Source organism: Musca vetustissima, unplaced genomic scaffold (genome assembly GCF_032173495.1).
Source record: "Musca vetustissima isolate MV318-11 ecotype Yass unplaced genomic scaffold, APGP_CSIRO_Mvet_v1 utg2556, whole genome shotgun sequence".
Taxonomy (NCBI): Eukaryota; Metazoa; Arthropoda; class Insecta; order Diptera; family Muscidae; genus Musca; species Musca vetustissima.
Window position 1 is genome coordinate 177,608 of NW_026878472.1, and position 21,299 is coordinate 198,906.

The 21,299-nt window shown below is 33.5% G+C and overlaps 2 protein-coding genes across 2 annotated transcripts in view; both read left to right on the forward strand.

The window, feature by feature from the left end:
- The window catches only part of LOC133323236 (uncharacterized), a 35,092-nt gene that overhangs the window by 5,743 nt on the left and 8,050 nt on the right, over window positions 1–21,299 (forward strand). The gene's annotated exons all lie outside the window — the stretch shown is intronic.
- On the forward strand, window positions 14–11,085 carry LOC133323233 (ribosomal protein S6 kinase 2 beta). The gene is made up of 2 exons (XM_061532190.1): window positions 14–2,137; window positions 10,360–11,085. The coding sequence occupies exons 1-2, from the start codon at window positions 115–117 to the stop codon at window positions 10,977–10,979; spliced, it is 2,643 nt and encodes an 880-aa protein (XP_061388174.1). The 5' UTR covers window positions 14–114; the 3' UTR covers window positions 10,980–11,085.

A 21,299-nucleotide genomic window follows, 5' to 3' on the forward strand; every position in this document is an offset into this window, starting at 1 on the left:
CATCGTTTTTTTATTATTTTGATTTCCATTTGACATTTCCTTGATACACCGAAACCTTGCAAATTGAAAACAGCCATCACGTTAGCGTCCCAGCAGTTTACATTTAACGCCACCATGCCGTTGGCCGATCTTCACAAAGATCTAAGGCAACAGCAGCAATTGGGCGTAACCACGGCCGCAAACATACCCCCCTCCTCATCGTCATCCTCGTCGAATCTCTGCAATCTCAATGAACATGTGGGTCTGGCACGTATGCAGATTACTTCATCCGGTTGCAGTAGCCTGGCGGTAACACCGATGGAACACACGCCCACAGATGAGGAGAGCACGGGCATAACAACGGTTTCCAATTGTCAGAGGCGCCAACAACATCAGCACCACCAGCAACAGCTGGCCATTGATCCGCTGAGTTTACGCATCGAAACCACACAGCTGCAGGCAGCTTTGGACAAACACCAGCATCTGGATGCCTCGTCAAATGATTTAATGGACCTAAGTGATTCCGAGTGCGGAATGTCGGCGAGCGGTGGCGATTGTGGCGAGCTGAGGGAAAACGAATTTGACATACGGGAGGTCATCAAGGAAGGCCATGACAAAGCAGATCCTTCACAATTCGAATTACTTCGTGTTCTGGGCGAAGGTTCTTTCGGCAAAGTGTTTCTGGTGCGTAAAATCATTGGCAAAGATGCGGGTACTCTGTACGCCATGAAGGTCTTGAAGAAGGCCACCCTGAAGATCAAGGACAGAGTGCGTAGCACAAACGAACGTAAAATACTGGCCGATGTGGGTCATGCGTTCATCGTTAAATTGCACTATGCCTTTCAGACACCGGGTAAACTATATCTGATATTGGATTTTTTGCGGGGTGGTGACCTTTTCACCCGTCTCTCCAAAGAGGTAATGTTTACCGAAGAAGATGTGAAATTCTATTTGGCTGAATTGGCATTGGCCCTCAATCATCTACATTCCCTGGGCATAATATATCGTGATCTGAAACCGGAGAATATTCTGCTCGATGAAAATGGTCACATTGCCCTGACTGATTTTGGCCTGTCCAAACAACCCTTGGATGGTTCGAAAACCTATAGTTTTTGTGGCACCGTGGAATACATGGCACCAGAGATTGTCAATCGCAAGGGTCACGATTTTGCTGCCGATTGGTGGTCTTTCGGTGTCCTAATGTATGAAATGTTAACCGGTAACCTACCATTCCATGGCCAAACTCGGCAAGAGACAATGACACAAATTCTCAGATCTAAATTGGGTATGCCCGAAAATCTATCACCCGAAGCCCAAGCCCTGCTGAGGGCATTGTTCAAACGCAATCCCCAAAATCGTTTGGGTGCCGGACCTAATGGCATTTTGGACATTAAGGCCCATTGTTTCTTTGCCACCATCGACTGGGTACGTTTGGAACGTAAAGAGGTACGTCCACCCTTTATACCTGCCGTGTCACGTGATGATGCCTTCTACTTTGATGTGGAATACACCTCAAAATCGCCCAGAGACTCTCCAGGAGGACCCATTTCCGCCTCAGCCCATGAAATATTTCGTGGATTCAGTTTTGTCGCACCCATGCTGCTGGAACAAACCCTCAACAATGATGCACAATCACCGCCCTCACCCTATCTGCCATGTCAAGAACCTGCACGCACACTGCCCGGTGTATTGCCGGGCAATTTTCACAATGACTATAACATTCTCCAGGAATTGGGTCGTGGTACATTTTCGGTGTGTCGTCTATGTGAACACAAAGCCTCCAAAAAACATTTCGCTGTCAAGATAATTGAAAAGGCTGCCTATATGGCCAATTCATCATCATCCGATTGTTGGGAAGAAGTTGAAATTATGTTGCGTTATGGCAATCATCCAAATATTGTAACACTCTTCTCCGTCTATGAGGATACGTCGTCGGCCTATTTGGTAATGGAATTGTTGAAGGGTGGCGAGCTGTTAGATCGTATTTTGGCTGTGGGACAAATGTGTGAAAGTGAAGCCAGTGTTGTTCTGCGAACAATGGTATCTGCAGTGGCCTATTTACATGAACACGGTGTGGTGCATCGTGATTTAAAGCCATCGAATATGATTTATGCCAGTATGAAGCAAACGCCGGAGACATTGAAACTCTGTGATTTGGGTAAGTATGAGAAGAGGTGAAGAAGAGAAGAAATGAAGAGGGAGAGAGGGGAATTTATTGTTGACTGTTTTGGACTGGGGCAATTGACAGATGATATTTTATTTTAAAGGTAAATAAGAATTTTTTCGGTATTTTTTTCATTCAGAGCTATAAGATATTTTTCAAGGATCATCAAAGTCTTAAATACAAAATTCCTATGGTTTCAAACAATTTTGAAGAAAAGAGAAACATTAAAAAAATATATTTTTTTGGGATTTTCAAAGAGTATTTTTTGAAGGCTTAGATTTAAAAAAAAAATCAAGGATAACCACGGCGAAGATTTTTTAAAAAATATTTTTCCAAGTGTAATTTTTTTTAAATATTTTTTAAGGTGTACCAAGGCGAACCTTTTTAAAATATTGTTCAATGTTTATCAAGCGTAGATTTTTTAAAATATTTTTTCAAAGTTTACCAAGGCGTAGATTTTTATACTCTTCACCACACTGTGGTACAGGGTATTATGTCTTTGTACATATGTTTGTAACAGACAAAAGGACACGAGATGTACACATGGTTCCTTTTGAGAATATGCATAAAATCACTTTTTACGTTGATTTATGCAGGTCCGTCCGTCTGTCTGTCTGTCCATGTTAAATTGTTAACAAAGTACAGATCGCATTTATGATTCGAATCGAATTTGACACAGCTCATATATTTGGCCCAAGAACGAACGCTATTGAAATTGGGTAAATCGGTTCAGATTTAGATATAGCTCCCATATATATTTTCGTCCGACTTAATGGTTCACCAAAATGGTTCACCAAAGTCCCTTAATATTTTTCGAGTTGCACGAAATTTGGTACAGCGTAATGAATTAGGTCTAGAATGATGTGTGTTATGTTTCCTGAAATCGGTTCAGATTTAGATATAGCGTCTATATCTGACCAAATGAAAAATTTAGTATCGGTTGCAGAATGACATGTTTATGGATCCAATTTCATTTTACTGGTCCTTTAAAAATGCGACGTCTTTTAGGATTCATCTGTTGAATATACCCAAAGTGGAGAAGGGTATCATATAGTCGGCCCTGTCCGACTTTACTACTTTCCTTACTGTTTTTATACCCTTCACCACACTGTGGTGGACATAATACCCTGTTTATGCCTTTGTGCATATGTTTGTAACAGGCAAAAGGAATCGAGATAGACCCATGGTTCCTTTTGAGAATATGCATAGAATCACTTTCTGAGTCGATTTATGCATGTCCGTCCGTCTGTTGATGTTAAATTGTAAGCAAAGTACAGGTCGCATTTATAATTGGATTTGGATGAAATTTGGCACAAGTCACTTATTTGACCCAAGGACGAACACTATTGAAATTGGAGAAAATCGGTTCAGATTTAGATATAGCTCCCATATATATTTTCGTCCGATTTTAGGTAAATTGAGCACCAAAGTCCCTGAAAATCATTCAATTTGCACGAATTTGAGCATAGCACAATGAATAAGGTCTAGAATGATGTGTGCAAAGTTTCATGAACGTCGGTTCAGATTTAGATACAGCTCCCATATATAGCTTCGCCCGATTTTAGGTAAATTAAGCACTAAAGTCCCTGAAAATCATTCAATTTGCACGAAATTTGAGCATAGCGTAATGAATAAGGTCTAGAATGATGTGTGCAAAGTTTCATGAACATCGGTTCAGATTTAGATATGCTCCCATATATAGCTTCGCCCGATTTTAGGTAAATTGAGCACTAAAGTCCCTGAAAATCATTCAATTTGCACGAATTTGAACAGCGTACTGAATGATGTGTGCTAAGTTTCGGGAAAATCGGTATCGATTTAGATATAGCTCCCATACATAGTTTCGACCGATTTTAGGTAAGTGGTGCACCAAAGTCCCTGAAAATCATTCAATTTGCACGGAATTTAGCACAGCGTACTGAATTAACTCTAGAATGAAGAAAATCGATTCCGATTTAGATATAGCTCCCATATATAGTTTCGCCCGATTTTAGGTAAATGGTGCACCAAAGTTTCTGAAAATCATTAAATTTTCACGAATTTTGGCAAAGCGTACTGATTTAACTCTAGAATGATGTGTGCTAAGTTTCGTGAAAATCGCTTCCGATTTAGATATAGCTCCCAAATAGTTTCGCCCGATTTTAGGTTAATGGTGTACCAAAGTCCCTGCATATCTTTGGATTTGCACCAATTTTGGCATATCGTACTGAATTAAGTCTAGAATGATGTATGCTTAGTTTTGTGAAAACAGATTCAGTGTTAGATATAGCTCCCATATAGTTTCGGCCGATTTTATGTATATGGTGCACCAAAGTCCCTGAAAATCGTTTGATTTGCACAAATTTTGGCATAACGTACTGAATTAAGTCTAGATGTGTGTACAATTTCGTGAAAATAGGCGCAGATTTACATACACCTCCTGTATATATTTTCGTCCGATTTTCAGTAAAGTACATAACTAGGCCGACTGATACAATGTACTGAAATTAATATAAGTTAACCGCTTGCAAGTTTCCTTGAAATCGCTTCAGATATAGATATTGCATAGCTGCTATATATAAATTTGACTCATTCATGTTAATTGTACACCAAATAATCAATGGGTGTCTGATTGAGATTAAATTTTAAGCAGTGCATAGGTTGCAGAATGACTTGTGCAGGAATGATGGTAGTACGTTTAGATATCGATAAAGATCACATATATAACTTCGTTCAATTTTATGTCAATGTTACTTCGAAAAGGAGACGTCTTTTAGGATACAATTGTAGAATATACCCAAAGTGGTGAAGGGTATCATACAGTCGGCCCAGTCCATCTTTACTACTTTCCTTACTGTTTTTTTTTTTCATAAATTTGTACAGCCAGAATTTTTTAAATAATTAGAAAAGGCTATATTTTTCAAATATTTTTTCAATAAATATTTCTAAAAATGTCGTAGTTTTCTAAAAATGTTTCAAAATATTTAAAAAAAATCAAGGATTCAAAATATTGTTTGGTTTATTGAAAAATAATTGTTAAAATTTATTTGAATATGTTTTACAATTATTAGCAAAAAATACTTAATAAAGACCACCATGGGTAGAATTTTTATTATTTTTTTAAGAGCTACCCAAGCGAAATTTTATAAGACATAATTATCCCATGTCTATTTCCCCATTGTTTTCAAAAGATTCTTAGAATTCCTTGACTTCCCACATCCACCCTTTAACCCCCCATAAGAATTAATTCTACCTATACGAATTATGCCAACATATTTACCATATTTTCAAAGTGAAACCGACATCCAAATTACAAAATAAACAAATGGTGAATTGTGGCATTTAGTGTTGTCTAACTGTCTGTCTGTCTGCCTCACATTAATCCTTGTCTCTACACAACAAGAACAAAAGCCAAGAACAACAAAAACAAAAGAATACGAATTTGTACAACAGATTCTCGAAAAAAGAAAAACAAACCGAAAAAAATGTATGTAGATTCTTAAGCCGGTAGCTAAAAGTATGACAACATATGTTTAAGAGCCGCCGACCACAGATTAAATAAACTCCCACATGCACGCACGCACACACACAACTACTTAAATTAACATAATGAATTCTCTATTTCGGGGTATATTTTCGTTCCTCCACTTCATAATATACTATTTCCCTTAGACTACTACAGAACAGTATGAGGAGGAATGTGGTATGTGTGTGTGTGAGGAAAAATCTTCAAGTACAACCTACATTCGTACATAACAACATGCAAGTCATTTTTCACAAACAATAACACAAAACAATTTCCATCCAACAACCACATGTTGTTGCTGTTGTTGTTAAATACATAAACAAACAATTTTCGAAAAAATCACAACCAGTCAAAAGTGCCAAACAACTTTCTTTTAGTTTTTTTTTTTTTTATTATTGCGATGTCGTTGGCGACCCACGCATTTTACAAGCAACACCCTCCCACACACGCATATCCTACATCGTCGACGACTTCTAAATGCAGAAACTGAGAGAAAAAAACCTACGACCGAACACCCTCAATTATTATTACATGTAAAAACATTTCTATTATTAGAACCACCCTTAATCATCATCCTCATCATAAGTACGGAGCAACAACAACAACAATGAGTCGTTTGTAATATATGATGATGATGAACGCTGGACAGACGAAGAGGAATATACTATATTTATAAGGTCTTTGGCTTTTTGGTGGCTGGCTTGCTGACTTACAGAGGAGAGTCGTGATTGTCGTAGTTTTCAGAATTGAATAATTTTCAGCAAAAGAAGTTTCAGATTACCTTTTCGATTTTTTAGAAAATGGTTATAAGAAAGAACATTTTTTGAGAAGGATATTCCTATAAGAAATACAATTTTTGATCCCCTTTATAGCCATGTTCCACTGTATGCTTCTTTTTTGTCGTGTAGTAAAATGCGATTTACTACTATAACAACCATTTTTTGTTGTTTTTTTGTAAAGCTGTGTGCTGCGTGTGTATATTTGTCTAAATATGTTTACATGCTGCTACGCAATCCTTGTTACACATTTTTGTAGTAGCACCCTTTGCGCCATTACCGACCGACCTCCCTTTGACTGTGTTTTTTTAGCACATGTGTTTGCCTTGCTCTCAATGGGGTCAAACAACCAGCCATGTACAAAAGTCAATTTGTAACTAATAGGACAATTCAATTGAACATTTGGATTAGCATTATTACGATACATTACGAAGTTTTTACATAATGGGGAAAGACATTGTTGGGTCTTATAAAAAATAAGAAATTGTTTTCTTTAAAATAAATATTAAAAAATCTCAAGGATTGACAATTTTTAAGAAATATATTTTTCAAAGAACTGTCAACGGGTAGAATTTTTCAACTTAATTTTTAAGTATTAAAAAAACTGAAGAACCTGCACTAGAGAAAAGCAGAGGTTGACCTTTAAATTGATAACAATTATATTGTCGTATGTACTCGGATGTGGGAGTTACACATAAATCTTTACAGGTGCTTACGTATTCATACATTATTTAGTAACCCATTGCCACACTAGAGGGCTGAAATATAGCGCTGTTCGCTTTGAAATTTTCCATGAGGACCCAGGTATGGGTAAGGACAACGCCTATAGTTTTCGGTGATGATCTGATAATAATATTGGGATGAAGTGGACCGAAAACTTTTTTGTGTTTTTTCGAGTGGATCTATAGGCAACAATTGAAAGCCGAACATCACAACACAAGCCACGATGAAGGGAATCTTTAGACAAGTAATGAGAAGAACTGTACTGAATATAAGTAATATTTTTTGACCTCTAGTTGGTCAAGAAGGTGCAAATATCGCGAAATATTGCACAAGCTCAGAATATAGAACCACAGAATGTTATATTTTTGTGTAAGTTGTGTGTAGGGTATCATATGGTCGGCCCCGTCCGACTATACTGCTCCGCTCACTGTTTTAAAAATAGTTTTATTTAAAGGAATACCATAGCGTAGGATTTGCAAAGCGTATATTTTTTTAATCTTTTCAAACGCCTACGGAAGCGTAGGTAAATATTTTTTTTTTTTCAGAGAGAAACCAAATCATAATTTTTTATAAAAAATGTGCGTAGATTAAAAACAAAGGATTGCCAAAATATTTTTCAAGGCAACCAACAAAGCGTAGATAAAAAATAAGGAAATACGCTTAGGTGTAGATTAAAAAAATAAATATTTTTTCAATGGACCAAAGAACAACGATTAGATTTTCAAATTGGGTTTTTTTATATTTTGGGGCTTTGCTGCACCATTTACTGAAAATCGGACGAAACTATGTATGGAAGCTATATGTAAATCTGAACCGATTTCAACAAAACTTGACACACGTTAGGCAATACTTACTTCAGTACGTTGTTCAAAATTTTGTGCGAATCGGCCATATGTTGGGTCTTTGGTGCACCATTTACTGCAAATCGGACGAAACTATATATGGGAGCTATATCTAAATCTGAACCGATTTCAACGAAACTTTACACACAGTAGGTTATACCAACTTCAGGGCGCTGTGCCAAATTTCGAGCAAACCGAAAGGTATATAGGGACTTTGGTACACCATTTACATTAAATCGGACGAATATATATATGGGAGCTATATCTAAATCTGAACCGATTTTCCCCAATTTCAATAGGGTTCGTCCTTGTGCCAAATAAGTGAGCTGTGCTAAATTTCATCCAAATCGGATCATAAATGCGACCTGTACATTGTTTACAATTTAACATGAACAGACAGATGGACGGCCATTCATAAATCGACATAGAAAGTGATTCTATGCATATTCTCGTTTCCTTTTGTCTGTTACAAACGTATGCACAAAGATATAATACACTGTACCACAGTGTGGTGAAAGGTATATAAATCAAGGTTTAACATTTTTCAAAGAACTATCGGGTAGAATTTTCAAAGTAAATTTTCCAAATATTAATAAATCTGACATTTTTAAAAAATATATATTTTTAAAGGAATATTATAGCGTTGGATTACAACGCGTAGATTTAAAAATTATTTTTAGAGGATTAAAAAAATTGCTTTAAAAGACTACGGAAGCGTACATTAAAAAATATTTTTTAAGGGACTTCAAAAGCGTAATTAAAAAAAGGAATTTTTACCAAAATAAAAATAATATAACCTGGGTGTAATTCGGTAGACCTCCGCAAACCATAAGTTGAGGGTATAGATCTGTCGGCTGATACTTTTTTACTTGTTTTATTTTTAACTTTTAATTGGGTTAATTTTTTGGGAAATAAACACATCCATAAGATAGGGTGTCTATAAAAGTTGTAATTTCGTTTGAAACAACTCAAAGTATTATTATTCGGAGACCCCACAAGAAATATATATTTATGGGGTCTTGCAAATTACAATATACCTCGTAATATTTAAGTTAAAGATTTGAAACTGTGCACATAAATTGCTACTACTCTTATGATGTTTAGAATGTCATATGTCGGTCCATGTTTTTGTGTAGCTTCCATATAACGGTACCTTAAATTTTCGGTTTATTGCGGATTTTAGGAATTTTAATTTAATATATTTGGGCTTTCATTGAGAGTTTAATCTTCCTACCACATATTATTAATATTTGTCCATCTTTGGATAAAGCAAACAATGGGGCTATTAGTAGATCAACAACACCTTTTCAGAAATGTAGGTCCAAGTACATGCAATATCCCATTTTTGATATTTTGAAGCAAAATCTATTATTTGGCATATCTAGTTTTGGAGGGTGAAAAAAAATTTTTAATGTGCAATGTGATATACCATAGCCCCATCCCAAACGGTTTTAGATATTTTGATGGTCTTAGGCACATTTTCCAACATGGTAGATAAAACAACGTCATGTTAAATATAAAAATGTCCTGCAAACTTGAAATTGTGAATATAACTTCATGTTCGGGCCACCCTATTATATTAAAAAGTCCAAGCTTAATGATTTTTTAGGCCGATGCTGTAAGTTGAGTATATTTTAAACTTCTCTTTTCTCATACCTCGTATGAAAAACTATAATTCCACAATTGTATTGCAATAAATACACACGCACTCTTAGTCGAACTCTGCTGTGTAATGTATTTATAGATGAGTTTTGTATTTTATTTGATTTGTAATTGATAATAATTTCCGATGAAGTGTAGTTCTGATGTTTGTTTGAACACCCACCATGCTATGGATGCAATGAAATATTAATTAAATTAATTGGATATTACTACACATTATGAAGGAGACAGTGGGGTTATTATAGATGGGAGAGTGTGTAGTGCAGACATTGTTTTTTGTTATTACCATTCTCATTAGATGGGGATTTAACATGAGAAGGCTTTCAAGTAAAAAAAAAAAAACATTAAATAAAATGATGTCACAAACGTTTTAATTTTTTTAAGATTCATGTGAAAAGGTACTTCTTAGAAAACTAAAAATCTAAAGCTCTGACACTTCTTGGAAAAATATATTTAAAAAAAATCCACGCCTCTCATAATCCTTAGAATAATATTCATTCTCTGATATTTCCACCACGTCTTTTTATGTCCTTAAAAACGTTTTTTTAATCCTTCGAAAAAATGATAACCTTGTTAAAGTATTTGCCTGACTATCGACCTCAATAGACATCAGCATGACTTACGCTCCCCCAAAAAACACTCTCTCTATTAACCCCCCCTCTCATCAAATCACTACTAATTTCACCTTACTCCCCTCACTCACTTTAGGTTTCGCCAAACAATTGCGTGCCGACAATGGTCTCCTGATGACCCCCTGCTATACAGCAAATTTTGTTGCACCCGAAGTATTAAAACGACAAGGTTACGATTTGGCATGTGATATATGGTCGCTGGGAGTACTCCTGTACATTATGTTATCGGGTCGGACACCATTTGCCTCAACACCAAATGATTCACCCGGTGTGATATTAAAACGTATTGGTTCGGGTCATATAGATTTTTCGGCAGCGCGTTGGTCAAGCATTTCGGCATCGGTTAAAGAGCTATTGGGACAAATGTTACATATAGTACCAGAAAATCGGCCAACAGCAGCACAAATATTACAACACCCCTGGTTGAAAGAACAAACAGCCGGATCTGTACGTCTAACGGAATATTATGTGCCCTCGCAACAGGAACAGGCAACAGCGACGGCAGCTGCGGCGGCGACTGTAACAAGTTTTGCCTGCAATGCCAATACGGCCCGTGAAGCAAATGCTGCTTTACGTGGAGCCGTAGATGCCACCTTCCGGGCTATAGCAATTCCACAGGCGGCCAATGTGGGGCCGGTGGCCGATTCAATGTTGGCCAAACGACGTGCCAAAGATCGTGCCAATCTGAAGACGTAATCGAAAATGCAAAATTGGGTAACATTTTTCATTGTCAAATTGAAGCTTAACATTTTGCGATAATTGTTTGTGGTCGAGGGAGAAGAAGCAGCAAATGTGGCACTGGCGGCAAGTATGTCATGATGGTAATCCTTGTAATCTTGTTATGGAAATAGTAAAGCTTTAACTAAACATAGAAAGGACAAAAAAAAAAACAAAACACAACCAATAAAAAATGGAAAATCTCAAAAAAACAAAACATTCGCATAACACGAGTTGTGAACCACTGGCTTACTTTTTTCTATTCTACAACCAAAAAAAACTAATGAAAAACAAAAAAAAAAACAACACACGAAAACCAAACAAAGAGCACAAAATGTTTTTACTACTGAAAATTATATTAAAAAAATTAAAAAAAAACAACAACTTTATGAAAAATATTTAAAAAACAAATATATTATTATATAAAACCATATGTATATTTAAAAATACAAAAAAAGGAAATGAAAAACATCCTCCTCATCAAACTATAAGGCAGAACTTCTTTAAAGCTATTTTTTCTGTAAAACCCCAACAAAGAAGTTCAATGCAAAACAAAAATCTTCCATTTATATAAAAAACACAAAGAACAAAATGCAAACAAGTTAATTATTTATTTTATAGTCAAATTCTATATATACTATATATTTTTAATTATATTATTATCTCTCTCTATATCTCATTATATATAACAAATTTTATTATTATATATTTTTGTAACAATTAGTATTTCTATGTGTAATTTGGCTTTTATTAGTAATCCACATAATTTATACACAACCCACACATACACATATATACATTATATACACATACAACATATATACAGTTATGTTTTTATTATTATTATCATATTGTAATTCATTTTAAACATTTATATTTTATATTGTATTATATTATTGTGTACAACAAGAACAAAAAACAAAACAAACGCTAAACCGCCCCTAATTCTTGATTACGAACGAGAAAAAACGAATCTAGTTAATGTTTTATTATTATTTTTATGAATAGATGTATTTTTTAATTAATAATTATTTTTTTAAAATAATAATTGTTTTGTTTTCATCCTGCCTCCAAAAGGTTTTAATAAAACACAATATAGAAAACATGATTTTTCTTTTTTACTTTTGCTTAAAAGTAACTATGCCATTTCCATGTGTAATTTAGAAAATTTTAATGTAAATCTATTCCAAAAGTTAGCGTTTTTTTTTTTTTTCATTTGAAGACCTTTGTGCTTGTGTATATGAAAAGCCAAGCTTACACAAGAGAATTTGTTTTTTGCAAAGCTATGAATTTTGGTGAAATCTTTCCCATAGAAGAAGAATCATTGGAGTATCTGCCAAACAGTTGTCTTTTGTTACAAAATCGTTGCATAAATACACACGCACTCTTAGTTGAACACTTCTGTGTAATGTTTTTATAGATGTTTTTTTTTTTTTATTTTATTTGATTTGTAATTGATAATAATTTCCGATGAAGTGTAGTTTTACTGTTTGTTTGAACACACACCATGTTATGGATGCAATGAAATATTAATGAAATTAATTGGATATAACTACACATTATGAAAGACACAATGGGATTATTATAGATGGGAGTATGTGTAGTACAGACCTTGGTTAGCCAAAAATTAGCAGCTGTTTCATTTGGAGACCTTTGTGTTGATCTTGTGTATCTGAAAAGCCAAGCGAATTTGTTTTTGCAAATCTATACATTTTGGTGTGTTCTATCCCGTAGAGGAAGGTTAGATTATCATTGGTGTATCTGCCAAACAGTTTATGTCGTTTGATATCTTTCTTCTGTTGGATTTTGATGTTCTGCAACCAGGTCCTCAAATCATCTAATGGCAGTTTGCTCGCATTAGAGTTTGCGGATTTTGTTAATGTGATCACGCCTATTAGATTTTGAGATTCTGCACCCAGGTTCTCAAATCTTCTAATGCCAGTTTGCTCGCATTAGAGCTTGCGGATTTTCTTAATTTGATGTATGCTACTGTGGCCTCTATTTTATTTCACTATCTTCTGGAACCCAATTTAGAATTGAATTTAATTGGTAACCCATAGAAATAACCATATCCCAAAGAATAATGTCCACATCTTAATATTTTTCCAACTACAAATCAATTTTTAAAAAATGTGGGATTAAATCCGAGGTGACGTCTATTGGTTTCTTTTGAGAATATGCATAGAATCACTTTCTGAGTCGATTTACGCTTGTCCGTCCGTCCATGTATTTTTGTGAACAAAGTACATGTCGCATTTATGATCGGATTTGGATGAAATTTGGCATAGTTCACTTATTTGGCCCAAGGACGAAGCCTATTTAAATTGGAGGAAATCGGTTGATATTTAGATATAGCTCCCATATATAGTTTCGTTCGATTTTATGTAAATGATGCACCTAACTCCCAATATTTGTCCGATTGGGACAAAATTTTACACAGAGTACTGAATTATGACCAGACTGATGTCTGCGAAGTTTTGTTAAAATCGGTTCGTATTTTGATATAGCTCCTATATATAGTTTCGTCCGATTTTTTTGTGAATAATACACCAAACTCAGATTATTTGTCCGATTGAGCAAAATTTTGCATAGCGAGTGCAATTGAGGAAAAAATGATGTGTGATATGGTTTGTTGAAATCGGTTCAGATTTTGATATAGGCTTATATATATTTTCGTTCGATTTATATAAATTGTGCACCGAAGGGCCGATTCCATATCAATGGTCCACCAAAGATTCTATATCTGCCCTATCTACATGATATTGTAGATATTAACATCGGCCCCGTCCGACTTTTGATCTTTCCTTATTCGTTGTAGTAGGTTTTGATCATTTTTATGCCGTGTGAGAAAGTTAAGCGATCCAATTTTGTCAATAGCAGACTTTCAACTGAGAAGAAAAAAATTGGTTTAACAACATTGTTTGATAGATGTCGAATTCCAGACCCATATTTTTGAAACCACGAACTGCATTCCCCTGTTTTGTTATATGCCCTATATACATATTTGAAGATCTTTAACTATATATGGCACAAACAAAGCAGACTTTTTCAATTGTTAGTTTTTAATATTTCAATTGAAAATGTGGCATTCCGAATTCCTGGATTGTAAAATAATTCACAATAATGTTCCTATATAGGCTTATATTTTCTTTAGGAAATTGAACCTAACGGCATTTTCCAAACTGATGTGAACATAGTTAGGCATTTAAGCGAACAACATTAATTCAATATTTTCAGATCAAAACATTTTTCCACACAGAAAATTTTTAATGTAGGTTCACAGATCTTTTCAGAACCTTATGCAACTGTAGCACTTTAAACCTAATTTTAATCTTATTGTCGATTAAATGTTTCTCTTATTTCAAATTACATGTGGAAATGGCATAACAAGTCATTGGCCTTCGACAGCAATGAGTGTTGTCTGTCGTGGTAAAAAATATATATTTTAAAATATATTTCAATATTGTGGTTCGAACACAAAAACCACATATGATATGGATTGTTTTCAATGTTATATATTAAAAAAAAATCAAAATGGTATTCAAATAAAACAAAAATTGGTATTATCAACAAATGTATTTTAGATTTATGTATTTTATTTGAAATCGATTGCATTTAGTAAACATTTTTAGAATTTTTTAATAACAGTTTAATTGGTCAGTACAATAATGAAGAAATCAAAATTATTTGACCATTTGTTTTTGTGACTGAAATTGGCATTTACATTCATGTCGTTGGCAGATTTTCACTGGTTTTGATTAGAATAATAATTTATAGGATTTAAATAATGGAATACTATTTTTAAATTCCTACAAATTACGATCGATAAAACAGATAGTTAAAAAACAAAATGAGTTCTTCGGACTACATTCAGGATTACATTAAAATTTAATAATTTAGCATTTTATTTCCGCATTTCAATTTTGTCTGAAATTACAGTACGTTTTGTATATAATTGAAAACAGGATATACATTGGTATACTATCGAAATCGTTTCTAGCGATACCGTTTATAATGACTATCCAAAAGTCCCAAGAAAAGTTGAGGCCTTTATTTGATATCGTTTATAACGACATATCGCTAAGAGCGACCAATCTTACCGGTCCCTTGGCCGTCATTTTAAGCGACTTCGACTGTAATTCAAAACTTGTTCCATGCCTCTTTTTGTATTAGATATATGTACACGACGTTATATTTGATATTCTAGTAGGGAAAATAATAATTCTAAAACTTTTATTTTAAATTGGTTGAAATATAATTTTTATTTCTCCGAAATACCAAAAAAACCTAACCTAAAAATAAAATAAATTTTTAAATTCAATATTATTTTGGCATGATATAAAAAACATGACAAATATGGCATGACATTTAAAACCCTCTATATTTTGTATTGCTCCGAGTACCTCTAATTAATTTAATTCAATAATGACAAAATAAAACAAATAAATGCAACTTCCTTATCTCTCCGAAACCCAAAACAATAATAACGACGAAAGTAATGTAATAGCAGAACAAATTACCTGTATAACGAAAAGAACGAACAAAAAGAAAATGATAAAAAATTGTATTAGAAGTATTTTAAAAAAAGAAAATCATGTATTTTTGTGAAAAATATTAGCTAATGAATGAAGAAAATAAGAAAACAAAAAGAAAAAACAAAGCCAAGAAATGTAAAAGTAAACAAATTGAAATTATTTAATATAAACAAATTATAACAAAAGAAAAACTTATATTTAAAAAATATATTTCAAATAATAACATAATGAATTTAGTTAAAAACAATTTAAATTATAATAATACAAAATAAATTAACAAAATCCCCCAATTGCTCACTCCCACATTAATAAAAAAAATTATATAAGAATAAATAAAAAATGTTAATTATTGCTGACACAGTTTTATCCCATAATAAAAATAAATAGCAAAACAATGCATATAAATAAAGTATACAAAAACATTATTTAATAAAAAAATATATATTGAAATTTAACGAATAAAAAATAAATAATATTTACATTTATAACTTGACAAGAAATAATGAAAAGGTAAATACAATTTTATAAATATATTTAGACAACATTTAAAAAATTATGTATGTGTATTTAAATAATTTTTTTTTATTATTAATAATAATTAAATTGAAATTTTAATAAAAGCAACATGTTGTTAATGAATTTAAATAATATCCAAAAAGCAAAATACAATATTTTACAAATGTTATGGAGTCAAGTCTGTAACATTTTTAATTACTATATATTATGTTATGTACGTTTTTACTTCTTGTTCAATTTAGATGGATTTTGTCTGAACTTTTCTAAAAATTTTAAATTTGTTTCTAAAGAACCAATATATAAATATTTAAAAATATATTTATATTCTAGAGTACCATGTACAGGGACATTGTGCATACTTAGTATGCAACAATAACCCATAATTCTCACCGTTTTTTGGAGGAACAAACGGATACATAATATTTTGCAAAGGTTAAGAGACTCGTACGTATATCTTTGGTCCATTATGAAGGGTAATAATGGATCAAATATATGTCATTCCGTCTCCAACACATCGAAATATTCACTGGTGTTTAAAGTTTTTGGCCACATGTTTTTACCTAGGTTAGGTTTGGGATGTACGGTTGTTAGTAACAATCGTCCACTCGGAGACTATTGTCCATTGTAATCATCCTTTTTACATGCAAAGAGAAGAGAGAGTGGAAGAGCAAGAAAAAATAATGAGAGAAGGAGAGCAAAGATATGGTTATTTTAGCCATGTCAGATTTTTGACAAAGCCTAGGATCTGATTATCAATTTCATATCTTCCAAACTGTTTATGTCTTCTGTCTTCCAATCAGCGATGGACATTTACAGAGTATATGTTCAATTTTTTCTAGCTCCTCTTCGTTCTCACATAGACGACAGTAATCCTCTTCGCCAGAGTCCCATTTCGAAGTGAGAAATCTAATCTTGCAGTGACCTGTTATGATCTCCACAATGAGTTTGATCTCTCTCTCTCTCTTATTATGTGCCAGCAGCGAAGAAGTTCTTTGGCGAGAGAATTCAGGCCATACGTTTCCTAATGTAGAGCACCAATTCTGTCTGCCCAGTTAGACAAAGTTGAAAGGGCACCCTCCAAAATATCTGAAATTGTCATTAGAAATTTACCACCAACCAGCAAGAATACATCATCGGCATACGCTACAACCTTTATCTTAAAATGATCAAACTTCAGCAGTATCTCATTTATAACCAGAAGCCACAGAAGGGGACATAGTACTCCTCCCTGTGGTGTGCCTCTCTCCTAAGGATGAGCTGATAATTCTGCTTTCCAGCATTCTATCTATCGAGAGCAGAATGAATGGCTTCTAGCCTCACATTTTAAAAACTTCCTCAATATCGAGGAACGCTGCGAAATGAAAGTGTAGCCAGAGGACCACCTCATGTACGGCTGTATCCACTGATTTGCCTTTGATGTATGCATGCTGGGAGTTACATTCTTTGAAAGTTGACTTTCAAGTCAAATTTCCGAACTATTTTTCGAATCCAAAACAATATATAAATTTTTTTTCTGCGTCTGACTTATATATGCATTTCTGAATATTTTACTATGGCATCTATTATGAATTTTGATAATTCAATTTACAATAAATATATTTACAAAATAATTTCATATTACTGTCCACAAAATCAAATAATATTGATATAATAATTATAATAAAGAAACTTTAATAGAAAAATATATTGTATTATATTTAATAAACAAATAAATAAAACATTATTTTAAAAACAATTGAAAATAAATGAATTTAAAAAATATATGTTTATTGAATTTTGTTTATTTTGGACGGTGAGTGTATTTTTTTTATATACAAATACAATTGCAATACAAATACAAGTGTTTGAAGTAATGCCGGTAGGCACGTTTTCAACCAAATAGCTGCAATTTTATATTTCTTGAGTAGAAAATCTCCGTACCAAAAAATGATAAATATTGTTACATGTCCACCCATATTACAATCACTCCCATTAGTCTGTAATTAGGCACGTTTTCAAATCTAATTGGTTGTGATTAGATATTTTGGATTCTCATTTAGTGACAAATCATTCTACAAAAAAAAAAAAAAAAAAAAAAACAGTAAGGAAATTTTGAAGTTTGGAGGGGTTTACTTCAGCTTTGGGTATGTACAAGAGATGCTCTTTTTAAGATACAGTCAGATATATACTGATATTAACCAAGTACAACATACGTCCTTTTGATAGAATAAACGCAGCACATTTTGGCGACCATTGACTTGAAGTCGGACAAAATTAAATATGTGATCTATAAAGATATATGTATGCAGCTATTATAATCAATCCATATACATGTCATACTGAAATCTATGCTAAATTTCATATCAATTGGGCTGACTAAGGGTCTTTGCTGTACCATTTATATGAAATCGGACAAATTATGTATAAGGGCTACATATAAATCAGCTTCGGCTTGAAGGAAAATTAGCATATAAGTCGCCTTGTCAAAAAAAAAAAAAAAATGGGTAGAAAATATTAAGTTGGGGAAAAAGAAGCCTATTTTTATATGAAATATATGCTTCGGAATGTCCGATTTGAATCAAATATGCACCGTTTTGTTGTATGATTTGTTGCAATTTTAAAGGTAACTTCATAATGCCTCTCCCATAGAAGTCCTGCTATCTATTTGCAAAAAAAAAAAAAAAAAACTCTAGTAGTCGATTTTCACAATCCTCCCTAGATCCCTAGATTTTTTATCATTAAAGAAATTTTGAAATGAAAAAAAAACGATGATAATCGCTTGGTGTCAAGCTCCCGAAATTTCTGGCGAGTTACTGTAGATGTGTGTGGCCTGGCGTTGTCCTGGTGGAACACGACACTACTCCTGTTGACCAATTCTGGCCAATTGCTACGGTCCAGTAGTTGACAGTAGAGATCAGAATTTAGCGTTTGGCCATATGGAAGCAACTCATAATAAAAAATCCCCTTCCAGTCCCTCCAAATGCATAGCAGAACCTTCCTGGCTGTTAGTCCTGGTTTGGCCAATGTTTGAGGTGCTTCACCGCTCTTTGACCACGATCATTTTCGCACAGGGTTATCATATGTGATCCATTTCTCATCTCCAGTCACTATCCGTTAACAAATGGGTCTATTTCATTCCGTTTGGCCAAGGCTTCGCAGATGGAAATTCGATCCATCCTATCGAGCTTCTTTTCAAATCCAGCTTTGTGTAAACAACAGTTTTATAGTCGATTTTTAGCTCCTGGGCGATGTTACGACTGCTAACATGCCGGTCAACTTCGATCATTTCTCCGATTTTATCGACATTTTCATAATGGATTTCTTTTTTTCCAACCAAATATTTCGGTCACGTTCTGATACAGTACATAACTGTAGCTCCCATTTTAGCAATTTTGAAGGTTATATCCGCGTTTTGCACCCGAAACAGCAGTAATTTGGTATTCCGGATTTTTGGTGGGTGGTGGACTATTTGATAACCAAAAGGTGGAGTGTATATTAAATTTTTCATTCCGTTTGCAACACCCGTCTGTACGTCCGTCCGCCATGTATTTTTGTGAACAAGGTACAAGTCGCATTTATAATCCGATTTGGATGAAATTTGGAACAGTTGACTTATTTGGCCCAAGGACGATCCGTATTGAAATTGGAGAAAATCGGTTCAGATTTAGATATAACTAACATATATATTTTCGTCCAATTTTATTTAAATGATGCACCAAACTCCCAATATTTGTTCGATTGAGACAAAATTTTACACCGAGTACTGAATTAGGTCCAGATTGATGCAAAGTTTTGTTAAAATCGGTTCAGATTTCGATACATCTCCCATATATAGTTTCGTCCGATTTTAGGTAAATGGTGCACCAAACATCCAATATTTGTCCGATTGAGACAAAATTTGTCAGAATGACATGTGTATGGTTTTTTATTGGTACAAATATCTATGTAGATCAGATTTTTTTCTATCCGATTCCATGTCAATTATCATGTATCTTCTATCAAAAGGATATTGTACACATTTTCATCTCTTGTATGTATCCAAAGTAGTGAAGGGTATCATATAGTCGAAGGGTATCATATAACATTTTCGACGACTGGCCTAATGGATTTCTTTTTCTACAAAATAATATTTTGAAAATTTGTCCGATTTCATTAAAATTGTTCAAATCGTAAGATGAGTTTAATCTGGAAAGTCATAACAAAGACTAACATTTTTGTAAATCGTATACGAAGCAAAAATCCAAATTGATTCAAACGTTGTCCATAGTAATATTTTTACAGAAACTTGAATAGTTCCTTGGTACCGTTTGGACAAGTCTGAATATTTCTTCGTTGAAATGTATTGTTTTCCAACAAAGGAAATGGGCTCTTGTTGCGGTATCGTTTTGCAATTTTGTAGCAGGTATTTTCACAATACGTTTCCTGATATTTACATGAATGCTGCATAACTGACCAACCAACTGACCGAGGTGTTGGTCGACTTATCGCAGATGGTTGTCACTTGAGCGCATTGACCTGCACATTCAGAGTGGCATTTCATGTGGTAAACAATACTGCCCATAGATTCCATACATTTATTATTTGATACTAGATTGTCGGTTACAGGTGTATAACTGTGTGTGTGTTTGTTTGTCTTATCATAAATGCCCTGCTGTTTACTCTGTCCATATATATATACCCCATTATCAATTTCATATCTCTATGTAAATACAGGAAATTCCAATAAATACCCCGACATCGTTTCAATTTCACATGCATTCGTTAAAAAAAGTGTTGATAATTACCGCACGACTAATAACCAGTGACGAAAGCGGAATAATGACAAAAATATGTGTTGATCGAAATTAGCTGATAAGCTTTTTGTAATAACTATATACCTCTTATCTATATATGGGGTAAATAGAGATGACAAATAGAAAACACTAAGTTAAATACATACAATCGAGAAGAATTTGTGGTTTTTATGCAAATTATAATTTTTTATTTTGTTGTTTCTTTTTTTAAAACTACGTTTTTGTTTGTTGTTTTTTTGTATAAACAAATATTAGATTAAATAATTTTTATATGTATATAATTTTTAAATACATTAGATTTTGTATTTTTTTTGTTTGTTATTTGTTTTCAAATTATGTTTTGTGTGTGTCCGTGTGTCTGTTGTGTTTTATTTTTATTTTATTGCAAAATATTTTTTTATTTTAATTGAATTTGGTTGCTGTTTTCATCTTTTTTTCTCTAAGAAAAAAATTAATTTTCTTTTCACTCACAATTT